General features: G+C 52.5%; 8 protein-coding genes across 8 annotated transcripts; 3 read left to right on the top strand and 5 right to left on the bottom strand.

The window, feature by feature from the left end:
* Positions 1 to 382: 382 nt before the first annotated feature.
* Positions 383 to 1,053, bottom strand: CCOS01_10932 (uncharacterized protein; the record flags this gene model as incomplete). The annotated part of the gene is made up of 2 exons (XM_060459085.1): positions 383 to 492; positions 762 to 1,053. The coding sequence occupies 2 exons, from the start codon at positions 1,051 to 1,053 to the stop codon at positions 383 to 385; spliced, it is 402 nt and encodes a 133-aa protein (XP_060310887.1).
* Positions 1,054 to 2,294: 1,241 nt separating this feature from the next.
* Positions 2,295 to 4,209, bottom strand: CCOS01_10931 (ATP-dependent RNA helicase HAS1; the record flags this gene model as incomplete). The annotated part of the gene is made up of 2 exons (XM_060459084.1): positions 2,295 to 2,804; positions 2,863 to 4,209. 2 exons carry the CDS (start codon positions 4,207 to 4,209, stop codon positions 2,295 to 2,297), a joined length of 1,857 nt encoding a protein of 618 aa, XP_060310886.1.
* Positions 4,210 to 5,779: 1,570 nt separating this feature from the next.
* On the bottom strand, positions 5,780 to 7,541 carry CCOS01_10930 (6-phosphofructo-2-kinase; the record flags this gene model as incomplete). Its single annotated transcript, XM_060459083.1, has 4 exons — positions 5,780 to 6,298; positions 6,353 to 6,466; positions 6,516 to 7,105; positions 7,229 to 7,541. Coding segments are annotated over 4 exons (1,536 nt in total), but the record flags the coding sequence as incomplete, so codon positions are not given.
* A 2,733-nt stretch (positions 7,542 to 10,274) lies between these two features.
* Positions 10,275 to 12,656, bottom strand: CCOS01_10929 (eukaryotic aspartyl protease; the record flags this gene model as incomplete). The annotated part of the gene is made up of 4 exons (XM_060459082.1): positions 10,275 to 10,421; positions 10,493 to 10,715; positions 11,234 to 11,721; positions 11,775 to 12,656. 4 exons carry the CDS (start codon positions 12,654 to 12,656, stop codon positions 10,275 to 10,277), a joined length of 1,740 nt encoding a protein of 579 aa, XP_060310884.1.
* A 2,319-nt stretch (positions 12,657 to 14,975) lies between these two features.
* On the top strand, positions 14,976 to 16,127 carry CCOS01_10928 (uncharacterized protein; the record flags this gene model as incomplete). Its single annotated transcript, XM_060459081.1, has 1 exon — positions 14,976 to 16,127. The coding sequence occupies one exon, from the start codon at positions 14,976 to 14,978 to the stop codon at positions 16,125 to 16,127; it is 1,152 nt and encodes a 383-aa protein (XP_060310883.1).
* A 718-nt stretch (positions 16,128 to 16,845) lies between these two features.
* On the top strand, positions 16,846 to 18,905 carry CCOS01_10927 (uncharacterized protein; the record flags this gene model as incomplete). The annotated part of the gene is made up of 4 exons (XM_060459080.1): positions 16,846 to 17,276; positions 17,328 to 17,569; positions 17,623 to 17,858; positions 17,910 to 18,905. 4 exons carry the CDS (start codon positions 16,846 to 16,848, stop codon positions 18,903 to 18,905), a joined length of 1,905 nt encoding a protein of 634 aa, XP_060310882.1.
* Positions 18,906 to 20,505: 1,600 nt separating this feature from the next.
* Positions 20,506 to 23,352, top strand: CCOS01_10926 (uncharacterized protein; the record flags this gene model as incomplete). The annotated part of the gene is made up of 4 exons (XM_060459079.1): positions 20,506 to 20,666; positions 20,721 to 22,529; positions 22,595 to 22,866; positions 22,925 to 23,352. The coding sequence occupies 4 exons, from the start codon at positions 20,506 to 20,508 to the stop codon at positions 23,350 to 23,352; spliced, it is 2,670 nt and encodes an 889-aa protein (XP_060310881.1).
* A 1,043-nt stretch (positions 23,353 to 24,395) lies between these two features.
* CCOS01_10925 (uncharacterized protein) lies at positions 24,396 to 24,791 on the bottom strand (the record flags this gene model as incomplete). Its single annotated transcript, XM_060459078.1, has 1 exon — positions 24,396 to 24,791. One exon carries the CDS (start codon positions 24,789 to 24,791, stop codon positions 24,396 to 24,398), a length of 396 nt encoding a protein of 131 aa, XP_060310880.1.
* Between the last annotated feature and the right edge of the window lie 904 nt (positions 24,792 to 25,695).

Genomic DNA, 25,695 nt, shown 5'->3' with positions numbered 1-25,695 from the left:
AGTCCCTGCCCGCCGCCAATTCGCTGACCCCTTCCCCGTCGAAGGTAGGTTGCCCCACGCGTCCGTGTCACTTCGGCGCCGGCCTCCACCGCCCAACTTCCATCATTAACATCACCATCACCATCACCATCCATCTCTACATCGTTTCAACATTGACGTGGACCTGGGACCATATTCATCAAGACCAGAAAATCTCAATTGATGTCGTTACGCATCATTCCATCTGGGGGGTATCATTCCTAAAGTCCATGCCAACGGTCCCGAAAAACACTTTCCCTTGCTCTCCGTAATGAACGCCCTTATAACCCACTTCTCCAATCTCTATCACCAGTTGCTGCCCCCAAGAGGATGAGCTGAGGTGATCGGCTATGTATCATAGCCCTCAATCCTCCAGATCCATCCTCTTGGTGGCAGCAACCAGCGTCTCCAACCCCATGATGCTGTTTCTCACACCCGCCGGCATGTCGGCAACTCCTGCCAATTGCTCAGCTTCTATATCACCAGCCTTAGTCAGTCATCATCTCTAAGCGAGTACGCCGCATGGTATATGCGTATTGAGAAGAATGGTGAAGAATAGGGATCTGTTCACGGTGTAGATGTAGTACCGGATATAACCTCGAACAATGCTGAATCATAAAATGTTCTCTGTGCATAGACTTCTAGGCAAGGCAGTGTCGCTGAACCAAGATCGAGACAGACATCTTTGATAAAAAGAAGAAAAACAATCAAAGACAAATAGTAAAGCAAGAATAAAAACTTACTCAAAGCCTCGGCAGCCCGCTTCTCTTTCTCTGCCCTCTTACAAGCCACACAAAGCCCAGACACAGGGCGGGTAGCGAATCGGGGCCGAGCGCGACACTCCCGGAGCGGAATGTCAAAGGGCTCCTCCTCGGGCAGGTGGACGGGCCTGTTGAGGGTGAGCTCGCCGTGGAGGGTCCTGTAGGTGCCGAATCGGGTGGTGCTGTCGCCGGTGCGGGTGCGGACGCATTCCATCATGTTCTGGTACTGCTTGTGCATGCAGGCCGTGTGCAGGGTGTAGGTGTAGGTGCACATCTTGGTTGTTCTTGGGTGTGGTTTGGGTGATTTGAGGTTGCTTGGAGTTGATTCTTTGTGAACGATGGGGTTTGAGTTGTTGGATTGAGATGGGTGTTGTTTGTAGAGTGTTGAGTGAGTTCTTAGCAGTCCCTCAATCGCTACGAGGGTGTTTTTTGTGATATCGGATCCGACTTGAATGTCTGATTGACAAAGAGTTCGTCCTAAAAGAAGGGGGCAGGAAGTAATGATCGGAGTGGCTGTGGGTTGAGGTGATCTCTGGTATATTGTCTCGTTTCTTTGGGTATCGAGTAAAATCTTCACCTGTCTTTTGACTGGGATACTCCGAGATGTGGTATTTGCTCAAAGCTGACTTTGATTCTCGATACTGTGGTGAGAAAGTAGACGGAAAATGTGTCTGGTGATTCGTTTGTTGTTGATTGAAAGGGCGAAGCTTGTATGCGACCTGCCGTTAATCTCCCTTTTTGCTCAAAAGACGTACGGCTTCTTGGTGATATATGAATGGAGCAGAAAGAATGAATCGAGTAGTGGTCCAGAGAAGAAAAAGAAAAAAAGAGTTGGAAGAAACTCTCTCAAGAAAGGAAGGCACGCTGGGTGGGAGGAAAATAGATATGGGATGGGATGGGTTGGTAATGTGGTTGATTCGAACTCTCGTATGGATGGTGTAGATATGGGGAGTTGCGTGGCCCGGAGACGGGGTGAGTGAAGCAGGAGGAGCCCGGTCTGAGGCCCATAGCCGGTGTGGAAGAACAGATTCAATAGAGTATTCTGGTGAGCTCTTCTGTATATTCACAATGCATCAGATCCCGGGCTCCCTGGCCACGACCATCTTACTGGCGGGCTCAGTAGACCAAGCTGGCCTCAACTTGCTGGCCTCATTCTGAAAGATGGATGTTTCTTGCCGTTCCGGTAGACATTGAGCTCGACAAATCCTTTGGATTTGTCTGGGTTCTTCAGACTGGATTGAGAATACGTCAGCAGCGGACAATGAGAGGCGATGCTCTTTCCCCCTTGTTACAGGCCATCGAGTCTTTACTTCACAATCACATATCATAAGCAGTCCCAAAATCTTATAAAACAAGTCAAAGTCCCAATTACCATTTTTAACCATCATGATTTTTGATGAACGCGACGCCGTGCTGACCAAAATCTATTCTCACAGGAACCATGCCATCTCAGCAATAACAAGAACCTCTCTTCCCTCCCTTTTCTTCTTCTTCTTCATCATCCACTGACACCCCTCACCGCTTCTTGTAAAACCCACCGGTACCACTCTGCTGGTTCCTAGGCTGACTTCCATACGCTCTCCTCCCCTGCGTCTTCTTATCCCGACTCATGCTCGCGCCAACAGTGATATCCACCCTCGGCGGCGTCGAGAACCCAAAGCTCTTTGCCACTTTAGCCAGGTCCAGCTTATTCACATCAAACACGGTGCGCAGCGAGTGCGACGCGTAGGCGTGCAGGTAGGACCGGTAGCCGTCCTTGGCGCTCTTGTTGAGGTAGTAGTTCTGGTTGATGAGCTTCTCGAGCAGGGACTGGATGTTGGCGACCTTGTTGGCGGGGAAGTCGAACTCCACCACGGGCACGCGGGCCTCCTTCAGGTGCGTCAGGAAGCCGACCTCGCTGGGCTGGAGGAACATGAGGGAGCGGCCCTTGCTGTTGGAGCCGCGGGCGGTTCGGCCGACGCGGTGGATGTAGTCGCGCGGGTCATCTGGGGGGTCGACCTGGACGATCCAGTCTACTGCGGGGATCTGCGAGTTCTGTTAGTACACTATTGCATCCATGAGTGTGTGTGAGAGAGTGACTCACATCCAAACCACGAGCGGCAACGTCGGTGCAGATGAGGGTACCCTGCTTGGCATTGCAAAACTCGAAAAACGTATTCGTCCGCTTCTGCTGCTTCTGCTTGCCGTGCAGATCCAGCACCGGCAAATCGATATAGTTGAGCAGCTCGGCGTGGTACTTTACAGAGTTACAACTGCTGAAAAAGACGATGACCTTCTTCTTCAGGTTGCGCTTCAGGAACGAGAACAGCAGCAGGAACCGCTTATCCGCGTCGCAGAGCACGTATCCCTGCTCCAAGTTCGCAACGGTGCTGTGCTCCTGCTTCTCGTCGACATTCACATACAACGGTCCCGGGCGCAGCGAAATGCGCGCCAGGTCCTCGACCTTTGTCGTCTGCGTCGCGGAGAAGAGCATCGTCTGGCGGTCGTTCTTTGGCAAGATCTTGACAATCTGCCTCATCTCGTCCTCGAAACCGATTTCCAATATCCGGTCGGCCTCGTCAATGATGAGCGACTTGAGGTTCTTGAAGACAAAGGGGGTGTTTTGCAGGTGATCCAACAGGCGGCCGGGCGTGGCAATCAGCAAATTGACACCCTTTTGCAACTTGTCCGCCTCGGCGCGACGGTTGGCGCCGCCGATGACGATGCCGTACGTCTGGGAGTGGTGCGCCATCAGCTCGCGCGCGACGCCGAAAATCTGCAGCGCCAGCTCGCGGGTGGGCGAGACGACGATGACGCCGGTGCCGTTGCGCGGCTTGAAGCGCAGGGCGCTGAGCATCTCGACGGCGGGGATGAGGAACGCGAGCGTCTTTCCAGAACCCGTCTTGGCCGCGCCCAGGACGTCCTTGCCGCTCAGCAAGGGGGGGATACCCCGCCTCTGGATCTCCGTCATCTTGGTGAAGCCCATGTCGCCAATGGCCTTCATCGTCTTCTCGGAGAGGTTGAGCTCGGCAAAGTCGTGGGCCTCGGCGCCGGCGGCGGGCGGGAGGGAGAGCTGCTGCGCGTTGGGGATGTCGTTTTCGCCGTCGGCGGTGTCCTTTGCGGGCGCGTGAACGTCGTCGTCGAGGTCGGAGCCGTTGCCCTCGTCTTCGTCGTCTTGTGCCGTCTTGAAGTTGGCGGCGGCCGTCTCCTCCTCGTTCTCGACATCTTCGGCGTCGCTGCCGGCCTCGGCTTGCTCCTCCACCGCCTCATTGTCGGATTCCGGCTCGGCCTCGGGCTGCTTGCTGCGCTTCACCTTCTTGGACTTCTTCGCGGGGGCCTCTGCGGTCGTCGTGGCGGCGGGGATCTCTGCCTCGGCGGCTCGCTTTTTGCTAGAGACCTTCACGCCATTGGAGTCGCGTGACTTTCTCTTCTTGCTCGTGGCGGCGTCCATGTTGTGTGGTTTTTGTGGCGGTTCTTTGCAATGCAAAAATTGCGTTGTAGAAAACCGTGCAGTGAAGGCGGCCAGAAGGGACTTCTCTCAAGCTGCTACCAAAAGTGTCGACCCTCTCCCGCCTGGGAATTTTTTTTCTTATCGGTCTGAAAAGTCTGGGTTGATAACGGAGGCGGTTAATCCACCCCGAGTGGAATGCGATGCGGGGCAAAAGGTACGTACCGGGTGCTGAACTCATGGGAAGGCGGGCCTCATGAACGCCCCCATCGTCTCGAACGTTTGTAGACGTCCCGGGCTTTTATGCTCTAGAGCAGAGCTTGAAATTGAATCCAAGCTTTTCAGTTTGTGATCGAGGCCACCACGGTAGAAGCCACCCTCGAACGATCATTTTTAACGTATGACTCACATGAACCTCGGGTTCTCTCGATGTCGAGATGCTTGTGCGTTCTGTTCGGCTATTTGTTTTCTTAAGGTCATTGCAGCGTAGACATCACCGAGTAATTCTGGGAATACAGGCCATCCCCAAGGATCACAGCTTGAGACGATCAGGAACGAGATCTCATTCTTGTCGAGATGCTCGACATATAGTTAGTAAGGTTGGCTTGGAAATTACCAGCCAGCTCCTATAACTGGACGGGGACAGTTACACAAACCATCTCGATCGCCGTCATCTTCAAGAATGCTCAACTACCAACCTCGGTAGGAACAAGAACACAGCAGTTCTGATGTCAGTCACGGAACCGAACGAGAACGTAATTGGTACCTAACGTAGGTACATTCACCATGAAGCTATGAAACTGGGAAACTAAAGGGAACATGTAGAGAAGACCGGCCAGGGAAAATTTCCACCGTCCAGTCCCTCGTCACACCCAGACGGATGTCAAACGGTCCTTGGTCCAACCCGAACCTCTATGCCGGTGTCCGCAACCACTTAAACCGCCTGCGTAACCCCCCGTCCGATCGATGCAATTTTTGTCCCCTCCCCTTTCGTTCCCTTTCATTTGGTTGTGAATTGTCGAACCTTGAAAACATTTGTCCTAGAGTAGTTGTAGGATCTTGAGCAAGTGCAAAGTAATTGTGATACCGGACGGCAGATGCATCGCAACAGCAACCGCAAGACTCTGAAAGCGTGGGAGCCCACCTCTGAGTGAGAAGTGTAAACAGGGTGATGCGGTCGCCGTGTTGACGTTCGTCTGGTCCAGTAAAAAAGCAAGGTAATTTATTCCATCGAGAATGGGTGTCGGGTTCCCTCCGACGCGTCATGCCACCACTCTCCGCGTTGTTTTTTGCCGCCGTCCCTGTAATAGGTCATCTTTTCTTTCTCTCCGTGTTGTCCTTAAACGCCATCGTGAACCGAGTGGAATATGCCGAAAAGTGGAGTCTGAAAACGTCGTCGTCGTCAAGAGAAAAAAGGAAATCCTTTGCGTGCGCAGATCTCAAATCGATCTCGAATTGTCCCAGTCACAGAGATTGTGACCACAAGACAGATACGCCTGCGTCCGTTTTCCTCAAGTTCCTGTTCCAATCCTTCAGTCAACCTTGGACCACAAACCAATTTCAAGAACTCTTTTCACGTACACTCCGCAATCGGGTTCTCGTGCTTGGCCGTGGAACCCTTGCCGCGCCAGGTGCTGACCGCGGGGATGTTAGCCTCGTAGCGCACCTCCTCGGTTCCGTAGGCGCGCGGGGTGAGCTTGATGAGGGTGTGCAGGGGCACGTTCATCCAGGGGCTGTCGGCCTGGCTCTTGTTCATGAAGTAGGCGTAGATGCAGCGCAGCACGGCCTGGTGGGTGACGATGAGAATGTCCTCGCTGCGCTCGAGCTCCATGATGATGGGCTCGAGGCGGATGACGACGTCGCGGTACGACTCACCGCCACGGTAGCGGTAGTTGTACTTGTCCTCGTCACGGGCGGCGAAATCCTCCGGGAAACGGTCCTTGATTTCCTGGTAGGTGAGGCCGTCGCAGACGCCGGAGTCGAGCTCGTCGAGAGCCTTCCACTGCAACTGGTTGTAGTTAGGGGGGAGGAAGCGAGCGGTAGCGATGGTGCGCTTGAGAGTCGAGGTCCAGACGGTCAAGGGACGGTCGTCCTGTGGGTTGGTCAGCAACCTGGACAGAAAGATACTTCCTTTGGAATGACTTACACCAACTGAATCGCGGACGAGCTCAGGAAGCTTGCGCGCATACTGCTCACCACGGGGAGAGAGCGTAGTGTCGCCGCCAATGCGGCCATCCAAGTTGTACATGGACTCTCCGTGCTGTTCACCATTAGCCAAGACTCAACAGCGCAAAGTTAGTGACACATACTCTAGAGAGCCAGATGGAGCGAGGGCGAATGTGCAAGTTCATGAGGTAGTAGACAACGCGACTCTGAAGGTAGTCCTGAATGCGGTTGATGATAACCTGCTTGCCGACATCCATGATCTTGAGGTAGGTGTACTCGTTCTCATCACCATCCTCGTCAAGCGTCTTGTAGACCTTCTCGTAGTTGCGAATGCGGTTGCGGAAGTCAAGCGCAGCCTCCTCGGGGTCCTGTCCCTGGTAGTCGGGCGAGGTAGTCTTGACATCGCGGATGTTGGCCATGATGAGGTTCTCGTTGTCGCACTTGCTCTCGACGAAGAGGACCTCGATGCCCTCCTTGGTGCAGATGTCGAGAACCCACTTGCGGCGCTCCTTGGTGGAGTTGGTGGCATCAAGGATGCCAATTACACCACCCTGGCGGAACCAGGCCAGCATATCCTCGATGGCCTTCTCGGCCGCGGCGCGACGTCTGCGCTCGCCCTCGGTATTGTAGAAGTCAAAGAAGTCAGCCGAGGGGTGCGCATCCTCCTGGCGGCGGTAGCTGCCGACGTTGAAGGTCTTTGCCTTGATGGAGAGCCAACCCAGATAGCGTTGCGCTGAGCCAATCACGTCAGTGTCAAATAATCGTGATATCAACGCTGTGAATGTGCGCCAAAGTGGTAGCGGCGTCGTTTGCTGAATATTCTCTGGAGAAATACGGAGCTAGAATATTTACTCACCTTTCTGAGCGATGAAGCTCTTGCCCCGAGCGGGCAGACCAACCATGACGACGCATATCTTGGTATCCTCCACCTGAATGCCTATACCGTTAGTCTTGGCCGGCATCTTGACGCTGTGCTTTCTCTCGTTCCCTCTCTCTTTTTGGTAGTTGTCCAAGCGGAAGTTGTTATGACGAGACAGAAGGAAAAGGATGTTGTAGAAGCTGAAAACGCGTAGGCATGAGAAGGAAGCTGGAGATGAATTGAGTGGCGTGGAAAGAGAGAGCGTGGAGGAAGGCAGCTCGCGTGATGCTTCCAGCTCGTGGCAGTAGCTCTACGCCCAAATAGGCGGGACCCCTCGGGCGTGACTCTCGGGGCGGGTGCGGTGACTTTGGGACGGGGGTGACGGGGATGACGGGGGTTAAGGGTCACTCTGAGCCGGACGACATGAAACTGCTGAAAGAAGTGGAGGAGGAGGAGGAGGAGGAGGTCCTTGTCTCTTGACTTCTTTGATAACGTTACTGGCAAAGTGTAGGGACTAGGGAGAAGACTGAGCCAACGGCTGTGATTCGAAACGTTGTTTGCTGAAGAATTCCGTTTGCAGGCAGAGGCAAGGTATGTATGTAAGGGTAGGTAGAGGTATGGGTATGGGTAGGTGTAAGGAGATGCAGAAACAGCACAGTTGAGGTTGCACAGGGTTTGGGGAACGATGATGTAGTGAGGAGAAGAGAGTGACCTGATGTTAGGTGAGGTGAAAGGTGAGGGTGGAGGGCATGGAGTAATGAGTGGATGGGCGGCGTGCGTAAGTCTGTGAAAGTGTGAAGGGGATCGAGAGAAAGGTACGTAAAACATAGGTAAACGAGGAGGGGGAACCTAATAGGACAAGGGCTGCCGAGAGGATATCCCGAGGAACAAGAATACCAAAGGTACTTAGTAGGCAATGGAAGCTGCTTGGAATCAACTTGGCTGCCAGCAAAGAGCCGAGAGCAGCAAGTACATTACTTCTTTCGCAGTGAGGTAAGTACTTGAGAGTAGAGGTATGGAATCGCTGGACTCGGTGGTACCTTAATGAGACTCAGACCCTCAAAGAACAAACAGCGGGCGCAACGACGGCAACGGTCATGATGGAGAGACACCAGGCTCAGCTCATCCGTCAGGTCAGTCTGCCCAGTTCAGATATCAAGTCCACCACTGGATGAACTGATGCGACATGTGCCTCGCCGGGGGATGGATCGCTGTTTGTGCGGAAGGGTATCCGTAGTCAAGGTAAGGTAAGGGTAAGGTACTTCCATGAGCACAGCACTACTTGCTTGGTGACCCCATCTTCCCGAAGGTATCTTGTGGACATGTGCTGGGTCCCTAATACCGAACAGTGGACGAAAGGCTGCACTATCCATACGGAGGGTCAGGTAGAATGGGACTTGTTCTCTAGCCCGATGCCATTGGAGCAAGAACGCCAAAAAGCACAGAAGGGAAAGGAAAAGTCCCATTCTCAAGACGTCCCGTTCGCCCGTCCGCAACTGAGACCACCAGCAGCTTCACCAGCTAAGGTACCTTGAGCAGACACAACAAGATGGATAAGGTGTCCCTTAAGCTGCATGTACCTAACTGGGTATGCATGCAGGGCAGGTCATTCGTTCCATTGTGCGCAACGGCAGAGGCCGCCGTCTCCCCCTCGCGCGGCTTCTAGTCCGTGGTCTGCCCGCCCCTCCATCATAGAGGATCACTGGACCCCATGCCCCGGGTCGAACTCCAATCGCCCCCCATACGGGTGCCCCTCATTCTGCCCGCCTTTCCCCGGTGCCCCTTGTCGGGGAGCCTAGCCCACTGGGCCACTGGAAGGGCAGCTCGAGTCGAGGGCAGAAGCTCCAGCTTGAAGCTCCAGCAGCTCAGCGCAGGCTCTAGCGGGCCATCCCCGCATCCACAGCACTTCACCGGGACATGTCGCATCCTAAGGTACTCGCGCCCAGCTTGAGCCTTGGGGTGTCACTTCGCCAGTCGGCTTTCTTGGTTCACCACCCTCCCGAAAGCCAAGAGGGCAACTCTCACCGAGAACAACCGAGGTGGACATCAGACCACGCCGAACTGACCGATCTGACTTGCTAGACATAGCCGGAGCATCCTCATGGCGCCATGTACATCGGGACTCGGTCGACTGCCTTTTCGTGATGAAGGGGATGCAAACAAGACCCTTGATGCTGAAGAATGGAAACCCAAATTCCAGTCCACTTGAACTTCTCATTCCAACCACAAATCTTCAAAAGGGCCGTCAACGTCCCTGTCAACTTTACCAATCGTTTTCACTCCAACTGCTCATCTGTTTGCTGCTCGGCGACCTCCGGCTGCGGCTATTCACCAACACGCAGAGTCCACAGGAACACTCGACTTTGCATCGCATCAACCACTTGGCCGGCAACAAGAATCATAGTCATCCAGGTCCCCATAGCTCTCGAGGCTCAATTGAGCAACCCAATGGCCACTAACAGCTGACCCCCACGAAAACCCGCCAGGGGAAAAGGTCACCCGGGACAAGTCTCCTGACCGCGCAACATGGGAAATTTCACCGCCGCACTTGCTGGGGGAAACGCCTCTATCCGCATAGGAGTCTAGGCTTGAACAACCAAGGGATATTCCCTCTCTCTTTCTGCCCCCCAGCTCCGAATAAGCAGGTCCAACCGGCCGGGACGCGGATCCAACAAATCGGCACGATTACCAGATCGTATCAAATAGTCCAGAAGGAAAAAGGCTAGGGGAGGGGTCCTCCATCGCTGACCAACACCCCTGCGTGATTATTCACACCGCCAGGAAGCCATCGACTGGGCAAAGGTGGAAAAAAAAGTCACTTGACGATGCCCGTGAGAAGGCCGGTGCATGGCATTGCACTGCACTGCAAACAAGACGACTGAAATCCGCGCAAACGAAACAGAAAGACAACGCGCCAGAAAAAAAAAAGTCTCAAAGCTCTTGAAAATCAAAAGGAAAAGAAAGCCAAGAAATTCGGTGATATCGTACCTTGCTGAAGCTCCAGGTATGCTGTCGTCGAGGCGTCTTCTTGCTCTCATCGGCGCTATTCGCCGGGATCACTCCGATACCCATGGTGGATGGCTGGGCTGCTTGGAAACGTCGCTTTGAAACTGGACTCTGCTGGTTCGCTGGTCAGTTCGGGAATGCCTTCGACCAGGTCGCTCTCCAGGCTGGTCAGGTCGGAAGAACACTATTCCAGTATTTTTCCCAAAATTGTTGCCGAACACGGGGGATGTCGGAGGGGTTCCAAAAGATCGGTACAGCGACTGCCGAGTAACCGCCGCACACCGCAAACGATGGGGGTTGAGACGATACGATCGTGACGGCGAATAAGAGGTGGTGCAAGAGATACAGGAAGAGGGCCGAAAAGAAATCTGCAGAGGGGAAAAGAAGGAGAGAGCTGGCCTCCGAAGCAGCAGCAGCAGCAAGGTCGGTATCGCTTGGAAGGAAGTCGGTGAGGTGTGAGTAAGTGTTGCCGAGGGGCCTGGATCGTGAAGTGTTGAACCAAGTGGCAGAAATGAGAGCGCCATCGCAGTGACCTCACTGAGGTGCCTTATCGATAAGGACTCTAGAACTCGATAAGCCCTCGTCGCCACTCCGATAAGTCCCGACCCGAGCACTGGTTTCAGTCTCGTCCACTGTGGAAACACCGCCTGCGCTGGAACTGCTGCTGTCTCTGACCTGCTATCACACTTTACCAGGCTGCCCCGGGCGCCGACGAGGAGGCCAGGTTGCTACCTAACCAACACGATTCCAAGTGAGCATTCAAAGAAAGTATGAGGCAAGTGGCATTCATTAGACTGAACCCTATCTCACCAGTACAAGTACGACTCTGTGTAAGCTACTATGTCTTTGGCCAACATGACCCCAAAACAACCCCAGCAAATTCATCCCCAATCTTGTTGAACAGCCTACATGAAATTAAGTAGTAGTCTCAGTCCGAATATCAAAAGACCTGATGAAGTGACCTCGAAACTACCAAACCGCTGCTTGCATTTCTACTTCTCGGGGAGCTGAGGAGTGGCACCGTAGGTTTCGCGACCGTAGAAGCGAACCTGACCAGCACCAACGTCAAAGTAGGCTTCGACATTGTGTAGGAAGACTGAACCCAGGATGTACGGACCCTTGCCACCGGTAGTAATACCAATCTGGCAGTAACCCGTGAGAGGGTCCACCAGTCCGCGGTAGATGAGATCCACGGGGTTGATGAAGAAGCTTGCGCCTTCGATGATGACGGCTATCTTGGGAGCAATGGCATCACAAGGGGCGAAGTATCCGCCATACTGGAACAAGTAGATGGCACTGGGGGAGAAAGATCTGGCAATAGCCTCGGCTGTGGGCGGAGGCACGTACATAAGCGTCGTGCCAGTGTCGACAATGTACAGGTACTTCTTGGTGTCGCTCGTGGATCCCCAACGCAAGCCATCGACGAGGATGGTGTAGTATGAGTATTGCCAGCTACCGTCGGGACGCTGTGAGTTGATGCTGGTCTGCAAGATTGTAAGTCATACTGAGATGTCATCCTGTTTTGTTCAAAACTCACAATGATGAGATCGGTGTAGGCCGTGGGGCCAGTGATTGGCAGACCAGTGCGGCCACCCCATCCAATTACGCCAGACGAATTGCGGACGAGAGAAACGCTGAAGGCGTCTGAAGAGAGCCCTTGCTGAACCATGCTGGTAAAGAAGGGCGAGTATGGAACCTGGAAAGCAGGGCGATCCTCATTCATGTCGCCAGTGAAAGCACTAGTGATCGAGGGATAGGCAAGACCGAGAACACCGTTGGTGTAGTTGTTGCCCATCCAGTACGTCTTGTTGGCCAGGCCGACCTGCTGTTGTTTGACGACGATGCCGGCCACCTCGATGTCACTGTAACCCATGGGGCCGGACACTCGCTCGCCAGAACCGTAGCTCAAGGCGAAGTGGACATCCTCGACGGGGCCATATTTGAAGTCGTTAATCTTGTCCGGTCCAAAGCCGCAAGATTCAGGGGAATAGACAGCAGTGCCTGACAGGTTGGTACACGTCAGATTGGAACTGGTGGCCCAGGTGTCGCTGCTGCCGGTGTCGAAGATCATGTTGATGAGCTTGCCGTCCCAGGTAACTTCGACAGCATATTGAGTACCCCAAGGAGACAAGGCTGTGATGTTCTGGTAGCTGGAAGAGAGATCTCGAGGCTGGGCAGCGCCCAAGGCAGTGGCGGCGTTGTGGCCGGTGATTCTGCCATGGAATGGTTTCAGTTTCTGGGTGCGGCCAGAGACCTCATCAGGGGCAGCCTCACGAAAGGCCTTGATGCGCTGGAAGTTGACGCCTTTGAGAGGGCTCTTGATCTCGACACCGACACGGCGTCTGTCCTTGGCCAAGACGGCATCGGCGGACAGGAGACCAACTCCCAACAGAGAGGAGAGGACATTGGCGACCTTCATGGCGTCTTGGATTACGGAGAGAATGGGAAAATGAGGGTGGTTGAAAGGAATGATGGATGGAACAAGAGAAGGGACGAGACCGTTGAGCTACAGCTTGAGTCTCTTTTTGAAGATGAACGAGGACGCTGGTCAAGTGTCGGAGAGAAAGGCTGAGGAAAGCTGACTACGGTGAGGAAGATGAAGGGTTTTTGAAAAGGGGGACAATCCTCGGACGTGTGTTCGGGGTGGACGGTGACGGCAGGAAGGCGCAGCAAACACGAATGTGCTTCCCACCTCGGCTGGTCCCGTCTGCGTTACTTCCCTTTGGACGAATTGTAACATTAGGAAAGCGTGTATATGGCTGTGACTGCTAGAAGCTGGAAGGAGGTACATGAAGTGGTTGCCATCGTGGATGACGGGAAGGGCAAGTACCGCTTGCCTTGGATCGTTTGCTCGGGATGCCACGTCCATCTTGGAAGGATTAGATCTACACGGAAACAGCGTACCTTCCTTTGATATCCTGGCCTCCCGTTGAGGAAGTTGCAGTTTGCCACTGACTCGTAAGGCATTTGCGAAGTTCCCGCCCATATCATTGATACTTCCATTGGCTTTGAAATCTCACAGACGACGACGGAATCACCTAAGAAGCTTATGGCTCATGGCTCATAGCCGAGACCCGCAACGAGTCCCCGATGTCATCCACTCTCGCTGCCCATAGGTAAGCTATTCGGTCCGTTGGTGTAGATTTCATTTATATCTCATCTGCGGCTTACATTCCCTTACATATTAATACAAACGGCCTTGGCAACTTCCTATCGACCCATATTTACGAATGTCACATTATTTCAAGACAGAAGCTGATTCTAGCTCAGTAATCTTCGGACTTGAATACTTTCCATAAACTAGAGCCTAGCTCATCGTGGTTGTGTTATTGTGAGGGTCATCCGCGATCCCCCTTGGAGCACATCTTGCTTATGGTCGGGCATAGGAATTGGGAGCAATATGATTTAAGTATCTGATTGAAACAATGGGAATTCATCAAGTTCAGCTAGGGTTTCGATATTCCGTCTCATTCAGACTGCTTTGGTTACACTAGGCGGATGCCTGCAGCATTTGCCAGGTATGCCATTCAGGTACTAGTATCACCAGACGTTACTCGGGAGTCGGCTAGCTTATTGAACAAACGCAAAGAGTCTCAGACCACGCACATGCTATCGGAAGTCGGCTCAAGAAAATGTAATCGGGTCGAAACAGCATCTGTTCATCTCAGGTAGATAGCTTCTCGAGTTTACAAAAGTCCTGCCTCGCCACTGCGCCATCCAGCTTCGGTAACACCAGATGGGTCCTATGTTTGTTCACGCTTGTCATTCGCGGCCAAACCATATGCTCTCAACGTGCTGTCAACGTGTTGTGAAAGAAAAAATCCGAGCATACACCTCGGTCTCCAAACTCTCAGCTCTCAACCCCTGCTCGGCAGATCTGTTTGTTCCTTCATGTTAAATGCGAGATGGCGCGCCATCCGCATATGTCCTGCCCAACGTGCCACCATTGTCGTCATGCAGTATGCCCGGCCCACTGTCGTTGCCACCAATTGAACTTCATTTCAACCGAGTCGACTGACACGAGAAGCGACGTCCATTGAGGAACCCCTGAAATCTGGGGCACTGCTGTTCACTACGGTTACTACATAGGGTCTAACCTCAGAATTGTATTGAGCAACGTTAATGATACATGGCAATGTCTGACGAGGACTCACAGCGGGCTCATGACATAATCACCAATACGATGGGTTCCATCTTACAACATATGCTGCCAGAATAAGGTGCTGACACCCCCGATCTCAGCTCCGAAGTTGGGGACCGATCGGCCTACAAGAATCGGAGTCCATGTCCCGCCGGCGGGCCGCTGGCCTGACTATGCTCGTGTCACTCCGGTCTGATCGGACTGCCTCATTTTCCCATCAATTTTTTTTGACAATGAGAGAGAATTGAAGCCAAGATCTCAACGTGAATCCCTCAGGATTTGGTTGAGACATCCAAAGTCCCGTGCGGCAGGGATGTAAAGCCGAGGCACTTACCGGAAAGGGTAACCTAGCCAACCTTAACATGATGACGACAAGACCCGAGGATAGGGCTGAGAATGTACTGTCTAGGTGACCCGTCCATCCCATTGGAGCTCTGACTACGTTATATCTTAACCTCACCTCGTCTCCCTCCCGTATCTTTACCTTGAACGTTGACTGTAACCCTTCCCCGGGATTCTTCATCGGATAGTTGGTCGCAAAAAGCAACGGTCGCTGTCGAAAGTTTCTCACACACGACAACCCAAATCACACTCACCATGGCATCAAACCAGCCCACCGGCGCTGCCGGACCCCTGCCAGCCATGCAAGAGCTCTCACCCACGACGTTCCTCTACGACCCGCCCTCATCCGTCCCGGACCCGAACTCACCCAAACTCGTTGCCATATTCAGCTGGATGTCGGCCCAGGACGTCCACATTGCAAAGTACACATCGCGTTACATGGCAATGTACCCCTCCGCCAGCATCCTTCTCGTGAAGTGCCCCTTCGTCCACACCCTCTCCAACCGCATTTCCAAGCGGCAAATCAAGCCGGCGGTCCCCGTGATCCGCTCTCTAGCAGACTCCATCCCGCCCCCGGCCTCATCTGAGACGGGGACAGGCCAGCGGGCCCCGCAGCTCCTCTTCCACGTCTTCTCCAACGGCGGCGCCACCAACCTCGCAAAGTTCCTCGAGCTCTACGCCGATGCGGATCGCGCAGGCCGTCTGGAGCTCCCGCCGCACGTGACGCTCTACGACTCTTGTCCCGGAGGATTTCACTGGATGCGGAGCTACCGCGCGATCTCGGCCTCGATGCCGCGGATCCTGGCGCCGTTGGCTCATGTCTTCATCGGCTGGTTCTGGCTGTTTCACGTCCCGTTCGGGCGCGTCGGGTTCTTTGGCAAGATGTGGGCGGCGCTGCGGCAAAAGTCGCTTTTGGGCAGTGAGAGGCGGCGGGCGTATTTGTACAGCAAAGAGGATGAGATGATTTACTGGGGTGATGTGGAGAGGCACGCGGATGAGTCTGCCGAGGTCGGATTCAAGGTCCGCAAGGAGAGGTTTGATGGGAGTAAGCATGTTGCGCATGCCAAGTTGGATTCGTCGAGGTATTGGGGCCTTGTGAAGGATGTGTGGGACGAGGACTTGGTTAAGAAGAAGGTTGAGCCGCCGACGCCGCCGACGAAGTCTGCTGATGCCCCGTCAGAACGAACGCCCGAGAACGCTTCAAAAATTGCCGACAAGACTCCAGAACCTGTGAAGACCGCAACAGAGCCACCGCAGGCTGCTTCGGAGGCTCCAAAGACCAAGCCAGAATCACTGAAGGCTGTTCCGGAGCTGGCTTATGAACAACGCAAGCCCGCACCGCCGCCACCGGAAGTTGCACCTGCAAGGCCGAAACGGCAACCAACGCCGCCTCCAACCATTCAGTAGGCTGGTGATGTGCTTACTTTCATTGGTCGAAACACTTATCACTTTCATAGATGATACCTTTCCTTCGTCTTCACATGTATAGATTGGGATACGCGTGGGCATACCGTAGACTTTCTTGAAGAATTATACCATGTCATAACTGGGTGCGAAAGCCTATCTTTTGAGAGATCTCATTGAAGTGATGTGAACTTACGATGCACGTGCTGCCTGAGAGTCAAGGCGGAACCTAGTAAGTCCTCTTTGTTTGGATTTGATATACGACTACTGATCTTCTCGTAGTATCAGCGGCTATTGTTCTGTGAGGAAAGATTGATCGGAGTATGGGCGTGAACTGATGGTCGCAAGCCAATGCGATGCTATCAAGAAGCAGTCCTTTCCCGCCTTGCGCTCACTTTCATTGGTAGACGTAGCGCTGGTCTGACAATTTGAATGATGTAGTGTTGGGTCTCAATTGGCTCTTTCCATGCAGCACACCCAGCCTGCAGGAAAGCCTGACGCTTGGGAGGCACTGCTGGGGCTTACCTGCCACGCAGCCTGCTTAATTCGGGCGTTGAAAAGAGCATCAACCCCCCCTCGGTCTGCCCCGTACGCCTGGCTAGCTGTTCTTCTGATTTGTAGCAGAGCCTTTCTTGACGACCATCAATCATTTAACCCCTGGCCTGAAATTTTGAGACCGGCAGAGATTACCAGTGACTGAGGGAAAGGTTCGACCTCCACAATGGCGGAAGCCTTCGGCGTTGTCGTCAGCGCCTTCACCGTCGTCGAGATTGCCGGCAAGCTTGGTTCCAGCACAATCAGACTCAAGAAGCTTTGGAACGAAGTCCAGGATGTGCCCCGCGAGATCAGCCAGCTCGTCGAACAGGTTGATATTCTTAACTCCATTCTTACAGAGATGGATAGGGAGTTCAGTCAGGCAGGCGCGCCGAGAATTGGCACTTCAGATGCTAGTCTAAGATGCTGTCAGCAAGTGGCGAACGAGTTGGAGATACTGGCGACAGACTTACAACAGCAAATTCTTACCGCGAAGAAGTCACGGAGGAGCATAACGAAGCTCAGAGTTACGCTTAAAAAGGACCTGATACAGAGCTGTCAGCAAAAGCTACAGTTCGCCCTGCAAATGGCGTTGCTATCACAAAATACGAGGATATTGTAAGCGCATCGATTTATTCGCAAAGTAGACATTGCTAACGAAGCTTCCAGTGCCTCCATCGCTAGTAGGACCGAGTCAACTATGAGTGGCGCTGAGACACCGGAAACGAACGCATTCACTGTCGAGGCTTACTCAAGCCGACAAGTGCGCCTGACAGACGAGCCAAACTTCGAAAGTTTAGCTTCTGTTAGGAGAGCATCCAGAATGGAGCCACTCCACAATGCACAGTCTTCCTTCTTCGGCGGCTTTACCAGTCGGACTGTTCCGCACTCTAAGTATCACGACGTTCAAGGTGGGTGCCTAGGCAAGTTTGTGAAGTGCAAGGTCTATAATAATATTTCGCAGTATACCAGGCACGGTTACAGCTACCTTGGTGGGTGTCAACGAGACTCTGGGATATTCAGTCATACCGAGCGCATGCTGGATGGAAGTTCTCCCTGAGAGTTTGGACAGTCCGACCTCGCAACACTCCCATATTCAATTATATACGGGACGGCTACTGGACACTCGCGCTACGTGAAATCGAGGAGCATCGGGCATCTTTGTTCGACCGTGACGATCGGGGAGCCACACTGCTACATGTACGCGTATTTACGAAGAAGCACATGGTTATGACGCTGACTAAATCTCAGTATGCAGTCCAATCGCAAGAGCTGAAGATCGTTCATCATCTGCTTGCCATGGGCTTACGGTTGGACGACATGCGAAGTCGGACCCATAGTTTTCTTTATTACAGGGTCGATGACAGAAAGTCTTCGAATGATGTATTGGAAATATTCAAGATTTGGGTTTATGTCTTGCTTGACGACAGCCCGGAGGACTATTACACCCAAAAGGGAGCTATCCTTGACCCATTTGCCATCTCTGGCTTTTTATGGCAGGCTCAAGAAGCTCGCCATTACATGACGAAAAGCCTAGGTGCCACATACTATCAGCTCCCGGCGAAAGTCCGATATGCTCATCTAAATTGGTGCACAACGGATCCACGAAATCTGCTAGACGAAATACAGCGCGACAAAGGCCTCCAGCCCGCAGACTTCATTGTGGCACTCGAAACATCAGCATGTGGTTCTGTGACATATTTCGTGGAGATGTACGCATACAATGTTACTCATAATTTTCGAGGTGACCGATCTCACTGGAGAGAACTTGCGCGGTGGATTCTACAAGCAGTGTCCTCTCAAAGTTTAAGCATGCACACGTTTTTCAGTGCCAACGGAGAGGAAATCCACTATCAAACGCTACTTTTTACTGGTCTTCTCGGAAATGTGTGGGATTATTCGAAATATAAACGCCAAACCTCCTTTTTTCTACGAAAGTGGCTGGAAGACGTACAGACCGCAGGTCATGAACTTGAAGAATACGGCCGTCAAGAGATGGAGTATTTCAATTCCATGGCGCGGCTGCGAGAAGAACGTTTGACCACCTGGTCTGATGAAACTTTGAGATATGAGCGTGGTATGCGACTGGTATCATTTGCGTATGGGCCCGAAGCTGAAGACTGGAATCTTGTCTGGAGTCTGGAAGCCGAGGAATACGCCGGTGAGTTTTGGGATCTGATCGAGAATCCGCCTTTACATATTCCGGGAGGATGGGTGGACGATGACAGTTCGGACTATGGCTGGTAGTAAGTCGCATCGCGGGTAGCATAAAATCATGGTCCCTTGATTCCTTGAAGCCATTCTTCTTCAAAGCTTAACGTTCATCCAGGTTGTATCCGCCTGCGCCTTGGCTGCTGTCTACCTCACAATATCTTGGAGTCTTGGAAGTTGGGAGACGGATCGGGACATGGAGGAACAAGGCAATTTAGAGGTCTGGGTCTGATATGTACTCCATACTGTTCAGCTATTATGTCATGGTCTTCTCGAATGCTGGCTCTGTCGCAATGAAGAAGTTAAAGTGAGAAGACTGAACTAGCCGCAATCGTGTGTTGCTTGCAGCTGTAATCCAAAGTGGTACCGGCCAGGAGTTGGGTAGGTTTTTCCTAGCTACATTATGCGAAGCGTGCAATCGCGCACTCGGATTCCTTATATCTTGCAATGCGGAGACTTGGGAAGACCTTCCCGTATCGGGGCGGAGTGGTCAGCCTCAAATCAAGCAGACAGGTAGGAATACTTGACCGAACATAGCTTCAAACTCTATATACTACCCCAAGTACGTTTCGGACATCTCCCCACAGTAACAGCTAGCAAGACAGGCACAACAAGCTCGCAGGCCGACCAGGTGGCTGGCCATCCCATCATTCTACGGAAACACCTTGAACTGTTGGGATATGGGCCCATGATAAGAAGGTTATCTTGAGAACATCAATTGATGATGGTGGTTCTGTGTTAGCCATCTTATTGTTGACGTCACCACGAAGCCTTTGGATTTGGACTGAACAAGAACATACAATGCAAGAAAGGAGGTGTAGAACTGAACCACTTATCCTTCGGCTACGCCTCTGGGTAGTCTGTCTGTTTCTAGAAAGCTAGCAGCGAAGCATGTGTAGTGGTAGAAAGTAGCCAAGCCTGGTCATGACCTTGACGCCTGGCTCTAATTGTGTGCCTGATTCTCAAGCTACGAATCTTTCAGGTACTCGGATAAAACATTAATTGCCCCTTGATAATCTACCTCTATTTCTACTCTTCTTCCTCTTCCTATGGCCACTGTCTTTTTCTTCACCCAGGATCAGGGAGGTCTACTCCCTGATAGACCCCGAAGAATAAACTCAAGACGTATGGAAGAGAATGATATGAAATGCACGGCTATAAGTGGAGGGACTACTCATACATTGACCGGCACGCTACTTTGTCGCCCACCTGCCTCCCATCTCGACCTCCATTGGTTCGTCTGATATCAGGAAAGCAGCCAAAAGTGCATTCGCCAATCAATGTTTTTACGAATGTACACATTCTCAAGCTTGGACGGGGCGCAACCCCTCACTTTTAGCTGCCAATGAAGGCAGGCAGATTGGGTGGTGACGGCCCTTGTGCGCAGCTGCGCAGTTGGCGCAGGCTGACAAGTCAAGTTGGGTCCCGATCAAGAGCTAGAATGCGCAACTGCGCAATCATGCATCCTCAGCGTTTCCGAGACCATAAGAGCATGATGGCATCTGCCTTTTCCCGCTCTGAAATCTGCCATGTATACCACGGAAGTACTACGCTAGTGCTTTGGAGTTTCGCCGCAAAATCATACGAATTCGAGCCAGATACAGCCTAACAAATGGATAAGATTGGAATTGTCAAGATGGACCGGGTTGAACCTACTAGGAAGCTCAAACGTCGATTGCCCAGGATTTCTACAGAGAAATGGGACAGGTTGAAGGAGGTGATCCGCGAGGAGTACAAGACCAAAACCTTGGAAGAACTAATCACCTTTCTCAAGGTTGTACACGATTTTTCGGTGACGTAAGATAACTGATCATATGTCATATAACACGCTCATGTTCTGACTATTCAAAGCAAGAGACAGCTGGTTTACAGATTGGGCATTTGGGAAGTTCCGAAATATGCCGTTTGGAATCAGAAGGGCTCAGACCTCTCGGAAAGCGTACCAGAGATCGAGTCTCACGACTTGAACGATGAAGCTCAAGACGAATTTGAACCAGCAAACCTCTACCCCCTTGATCATACAGATGTGGAAACATATCTGAGGGCGACATCTTCGACCAGCCACCGGCTGGCGGACGAATCAAGTGACGCAACTAATTACTACACCTTCACCCGACTTCTGATTCAATACATCTGCGAGTCAATGGGGTCGGGGTCCGTTTTTGTAGATCTCGCAGACCACATCAGCCGAGGACACCGTCTTTTCAACTGGGCCGCTAAGACCGACGAAGTCATCAACTTCATCCGTGCTAGTCACAGCTACGGGACTCTGGTACCTTTACCATTCAAGAATCACCTGGAAACTCTCGACGCGCTCGTTGTGGACGAGCACCCCCACCTGTTGGGCACCCTCTTTGTCATCTGGAAGAATACTTCGTTGATAGATGATGACAAAGTTTCTGAAAGATATTTCATCAACACAGTCAACAAGCTCTGTCAGAAGCTCCTCGGTCGACAGCATCTGATCACGGGGATCTTTGCCTGTATAAGCATTGGATCTCTCGAGCCAATTGCTTGCCTGGAACGCCTTGAAGTACTCCCTTCGGAGCTTTTTGCTCCAAAAAACTTAGCTCCCGATCCGAGTTTTGAGAAGTACGAGACAAGCGACTACCACACGATGTCCTCTCTGTATGCGGCTTCAGCAAAAAGTTTGACTCACACTAAAGGTCTGGACTTGATGAACAGCGATACAGTCAGCTTGCGTGCTTTGGCTCTTCGACAGCGCAGTGATCAACGACACGAGTGGTACTCGGAACAGGGACCTCTAGCATATCCCTGGGAAACCTCGTTATCAGCAGGTCAGGGCTTAGCAAATGTCGAGGAGCCTTTCACAAAAGTCTTGACCGGTGCACGACCCCCCCAGAGCCTCATGATGCGGCCCGTTGGCATGGATAGCTTGCCACCTCCTATCGATAAAGGAAGTCAATCATCCATGAGAAGTCCTAACGTTTCCAGGGCTGAGGATTCTTGGCCTTTGAGAAAGCCTGAAGCTTCATCTGAATCTTTTTCAGAGCACACAGGACAACCTCAGGAAAGTCATCCGGGGAAGACCCAAGAAGAAACAGACACCAGCAATTCTTCCATAACAAGGACTCGGAGCACTTCGACGCCTACTGATGCCGATAACCAGACGGACGTGGATGGATGCTCGGTTTCCCACGACGAAGAATCGGGTATTTGGAGCAGCTCGACCGCGGATGAACAGCAAAACATGCGAGCACTGGAAACAGAAAGGGGCCGGATAGTCCAGGAAGTTATGGACGCGTTTTTAAATGACTTGGATAGTTATTTAGAGGATATCACCAGCACTTTCCTTGCCATCAAAGGGGAGGATAGGAACGAACCCACCCAGGCTCCCTCAGGGGCTGAGGGGTCAACTAAAGGCGAACAGGGCCAAAAGCCTCGAAAACAACAGAAATTGTGCGGCAAGGGAGGGAATTGCGGTGGAAGGAAAGGCAAAGGTCTTGCTGACGACAGAGATGAAGACAACGAAAGCGCCGAAGACGGGGACGGCAGTGAGCGACGCCACAAAGTGCCAAACATGCGAGACGGGCCCAAGGTTATACCGCTTGCATGCCCCTACTTCAAGTGGAACCCTCTTGGATGCCCCAGAAAGAAGGAATGCGCAGGCCCAGGGTGGCCTTCAGTGCATCGCGTGAAGTTAGCCCGTTGCCGTTTACTACTTCATTTACTAATGGCCTGATTTGCTGACATATGACTCTCAGAGAGCACCTCTACCGCCGGCACGGATCGCCATTTGAATGCCCTAGATGCCGACGGGATCTCAAGGCGCAAAGTGCGTTGAACTCGCATCTCAAACTCGCCCAGATTTGCGAAGTTAACAACGAAATACATCTGTCTGGGAGGTTCAACTTTGGGCCGGACATCGAACGTCGACTCAGGGTCAGATGCTCATCGAAGCAGACTGAAGCAGAGAAATGGAAGCAAGTGTACCGAACTCTCTTCGACGTTAGGGAAGATGAAATACCCACACCTTGTGAGTGGCGAGCCCATGAGAGTGTAAGTCAGACGGAACTAACTCGAGATCTCTGTAGACTATGATCATGATTTCTCCGCCATTGGTCGAGAAGAGACTTGGAAGGAGTTTACGCGCCGTGAAATCATGATCTTCCTTCGACAGCGCATCGAAGCTGAGGTTGAGCGAAGATTTGCGGCTATGGCACCCGAGCTTATAGCCGGGCTGAGGGATATCGTCCACGATCTGGAGCTCGTACTAAGAGAAAACTTCGAAAAAAGTCGGGAGCAAGATAGAACCATTGATCGAGAAGAGGCCCTTGTGAGGCCGCCTCCGCCACTGGTTGTCGGCGAATCCTCCACGAATACAGCTCAGACACTTGGTAACGACGGGAGAGAGACGGCTATGGTCTCAGGAATCGTTCCCAGTGCGGATAATAACTTGGCGGAAAACCTTCCCCCCGACGATTCGCAGCAGGGATTTCACTCTCTGGACGGACGCGAGTGACATGGGCACGCAGGGCCAGGGAATGGTAGAAGGAGAACAACCTTTCAACTTTACACTCTTGGGTGATGACTTTGACCTTGACTTTCTCAATTATGACGGAGGCAACGACACGTTCTAAGGGTATCAGTAGAGTGAGCATGCCTCCGTCAGTCGAGGATTAGACTGAAAACTAGAATGACTCAACCTTCTGTGTAAGCTTCTTAGCTGATAAGTGGCATCTTGAGAGAGCAGAAATGCCAAACACTGCATCGTGCCATCCGTATGCTCAGATCGATCACGATACATGGCTTCATCCCACGACCGACTAATCGCCAGCGATGAATTTAGGTCGGATCATGCAGTGTCATCTACCTCATCTGATCATACAATGGCGGAAGAACCCCTGGCTCACCCCACGAGATCCTCAATAGCAGGACAAATGATGAGGGACCGAAATGAGGGCTCATGCTGCGAAATCAATTGCGCTTTTGTATTAATAGTAAAATCTTCTCTTGTGAAAGAGCAATCCATCGTGACCTCTCGATGCTCGCGAGGGAGCATGCGAGACGTGTCGTACATCACCCGCATGCCAAGAGGCGCGGATCCCCTCGCTAGGAGCCCCTCCCGATCGCCACGCCACTAACGTAGGTAAAAGGTAGACTAGGGTATCTCTCCTCTCCCTCAGGAATGCAGCGGAGAGTCCGCCGCAGGCCTGCCACACACACCTGTGACCTTGAAGCCCAGTGTGCCCGCCCAAAAATAACATTATTGCCTGCCCTTTTGTCCTGATCGTCGTCGTATGCGTCATGTGCCTGTGATGTTGCTGATGTGGTTCCAATCGATTGATGCCAATGCCAATCCCGCATGTGTGCAACACCATCGCGTCCGTGGTATCCCGAGTTCTGAAGTCCCCAATGCCATTATGTATGTGCTCCATGTCGAACACCAAACGCCTCGCCAGGAGTGTAGAGAGAGAGGGGGGAAAGGAAGAGATGGACAAATATCCTCTCTAAAGTTCGAACCGTGTCATAACTCCATCATTATCGCAAGCTTCATCAAGCTTTTCACGTCCTCGCCTTCTTCTTCTTCCTTCCCTCCCCTTCGTCCCGGCTCCTCTTGCTCGAGCCGGGTTGTGGTATTGACGCCGATGACGACGATCCTGCTGCTGTGTATGCTGCTGATGACGGGTGTTGGTATTGCTGATACTGTTGATATTGATGATGATACTGCTGAAAATCCTGCTCACCAAAGTCCATACCGGCAACGCCTTCGTCCTCGCCGGCGCAGGCGTCGCATTCCTGGTCAAAGGCGTGTGTCTCGACGTCGACGCCACGCCGACACGAGCCGAACTTGTCGGCGTTCTTGGCCTCGAGGCACGATAGCTGCTGGGAGAGGTCGGCCCAGGTGAGGGATTCGTTGCAGCGGGTGCAGGTGCCCGCGAAGAGCACGAGGCGGCACATTGTGTGTGTGTATGTGTTTCTTTTGTGTTCTCTTTCGAGGCGGGAGGTGATTGAGGCGCTGTTTGGAGGGGGTTGTGAGGAGGACTGGGTACGATGTCGAGAGGGGAAGAGGTGGCAGTGTGGTTTTTCGAGTTCCCCCAAGCCCCAAAGTGATCCCTGGGCGAATGAGTTTGTTGTGCGAGTGTTCAATCAGGTAGGTAGGACAAGGGGAAAACGACAAAGAAGGATTTATGCTTGTTTATCGACCGTTTGGAAGTTGAATCCGCAATGACCTTACGAGGGGGTAAACAAGGTCTTTCGAGAGTAAGAGAAATAAGAATTAGTCGGACACGGTTCGAGGAGAAGGAAAGAATGTTGAACGGCAGAAGAAGGATGAACTAAAATCAATCGTCGACGGATGGGCAGCCACAAGCTTTCAGAGGATCGGCACGGGGGGGCCCTAGCACATCTCGATAGAAAAACGCGACCTGGAGCTTGACGGGTTGTGTTGACACACTGACAGGTACGGATACACCAGGACAGAATCATAAAGGGGGGGTAGGGGTGTGTGTGAGGGGGGTGAGGGGCCGACGGGTAGAGAAGTCTGAGAGACAGACAGAATCAGAGACAGGGAGTTCGGAGAGGAAGCGAGAAGAGCTCATGCAGCCCAAGCCCTCTCCCGGAAGTGAACTTGAGAAGAAGAAACGAGGTTCAAGGGGAAGAACGACGAAGAGAGTGAAAAAAGCAACAATCATAGATGAGCAGGAAGCGCCCTCTCTCTCAGAATCTCTGGCTGCCAGCCTGCCATCCACCATGCAGCTCGCCAACAGCCAACCGTCTTGCAGTAGACTATATGCAGGATGCGGCTTAGCCTCGCCCTTGCGCCGCCGCTTAGCTGCACATCAAGACGCGAGACGAGAAAGAA

Source organism: Colletotrichum costaricense (genome assembly GCF_030867565.1).
Source record: "Colletotrichum costaricense strain IMI 309622 chromosome Unknown Scaffold_11.1, whole genome shotgun sequence".
Classification (NCBI taxonomy): domain Eukaryota; kingdom Fungi; phylum Ascomycota; class Sordariomycetes; order Glomerellales; family Glomerellaceae; genus Colletotrichum; species Colletotrichum costaricense.
The sequence above is the reverse complement of the archived record's forward strand: the minus strand, read 5'-3'. Positions and strand labels throughout refer to the sequence as shown.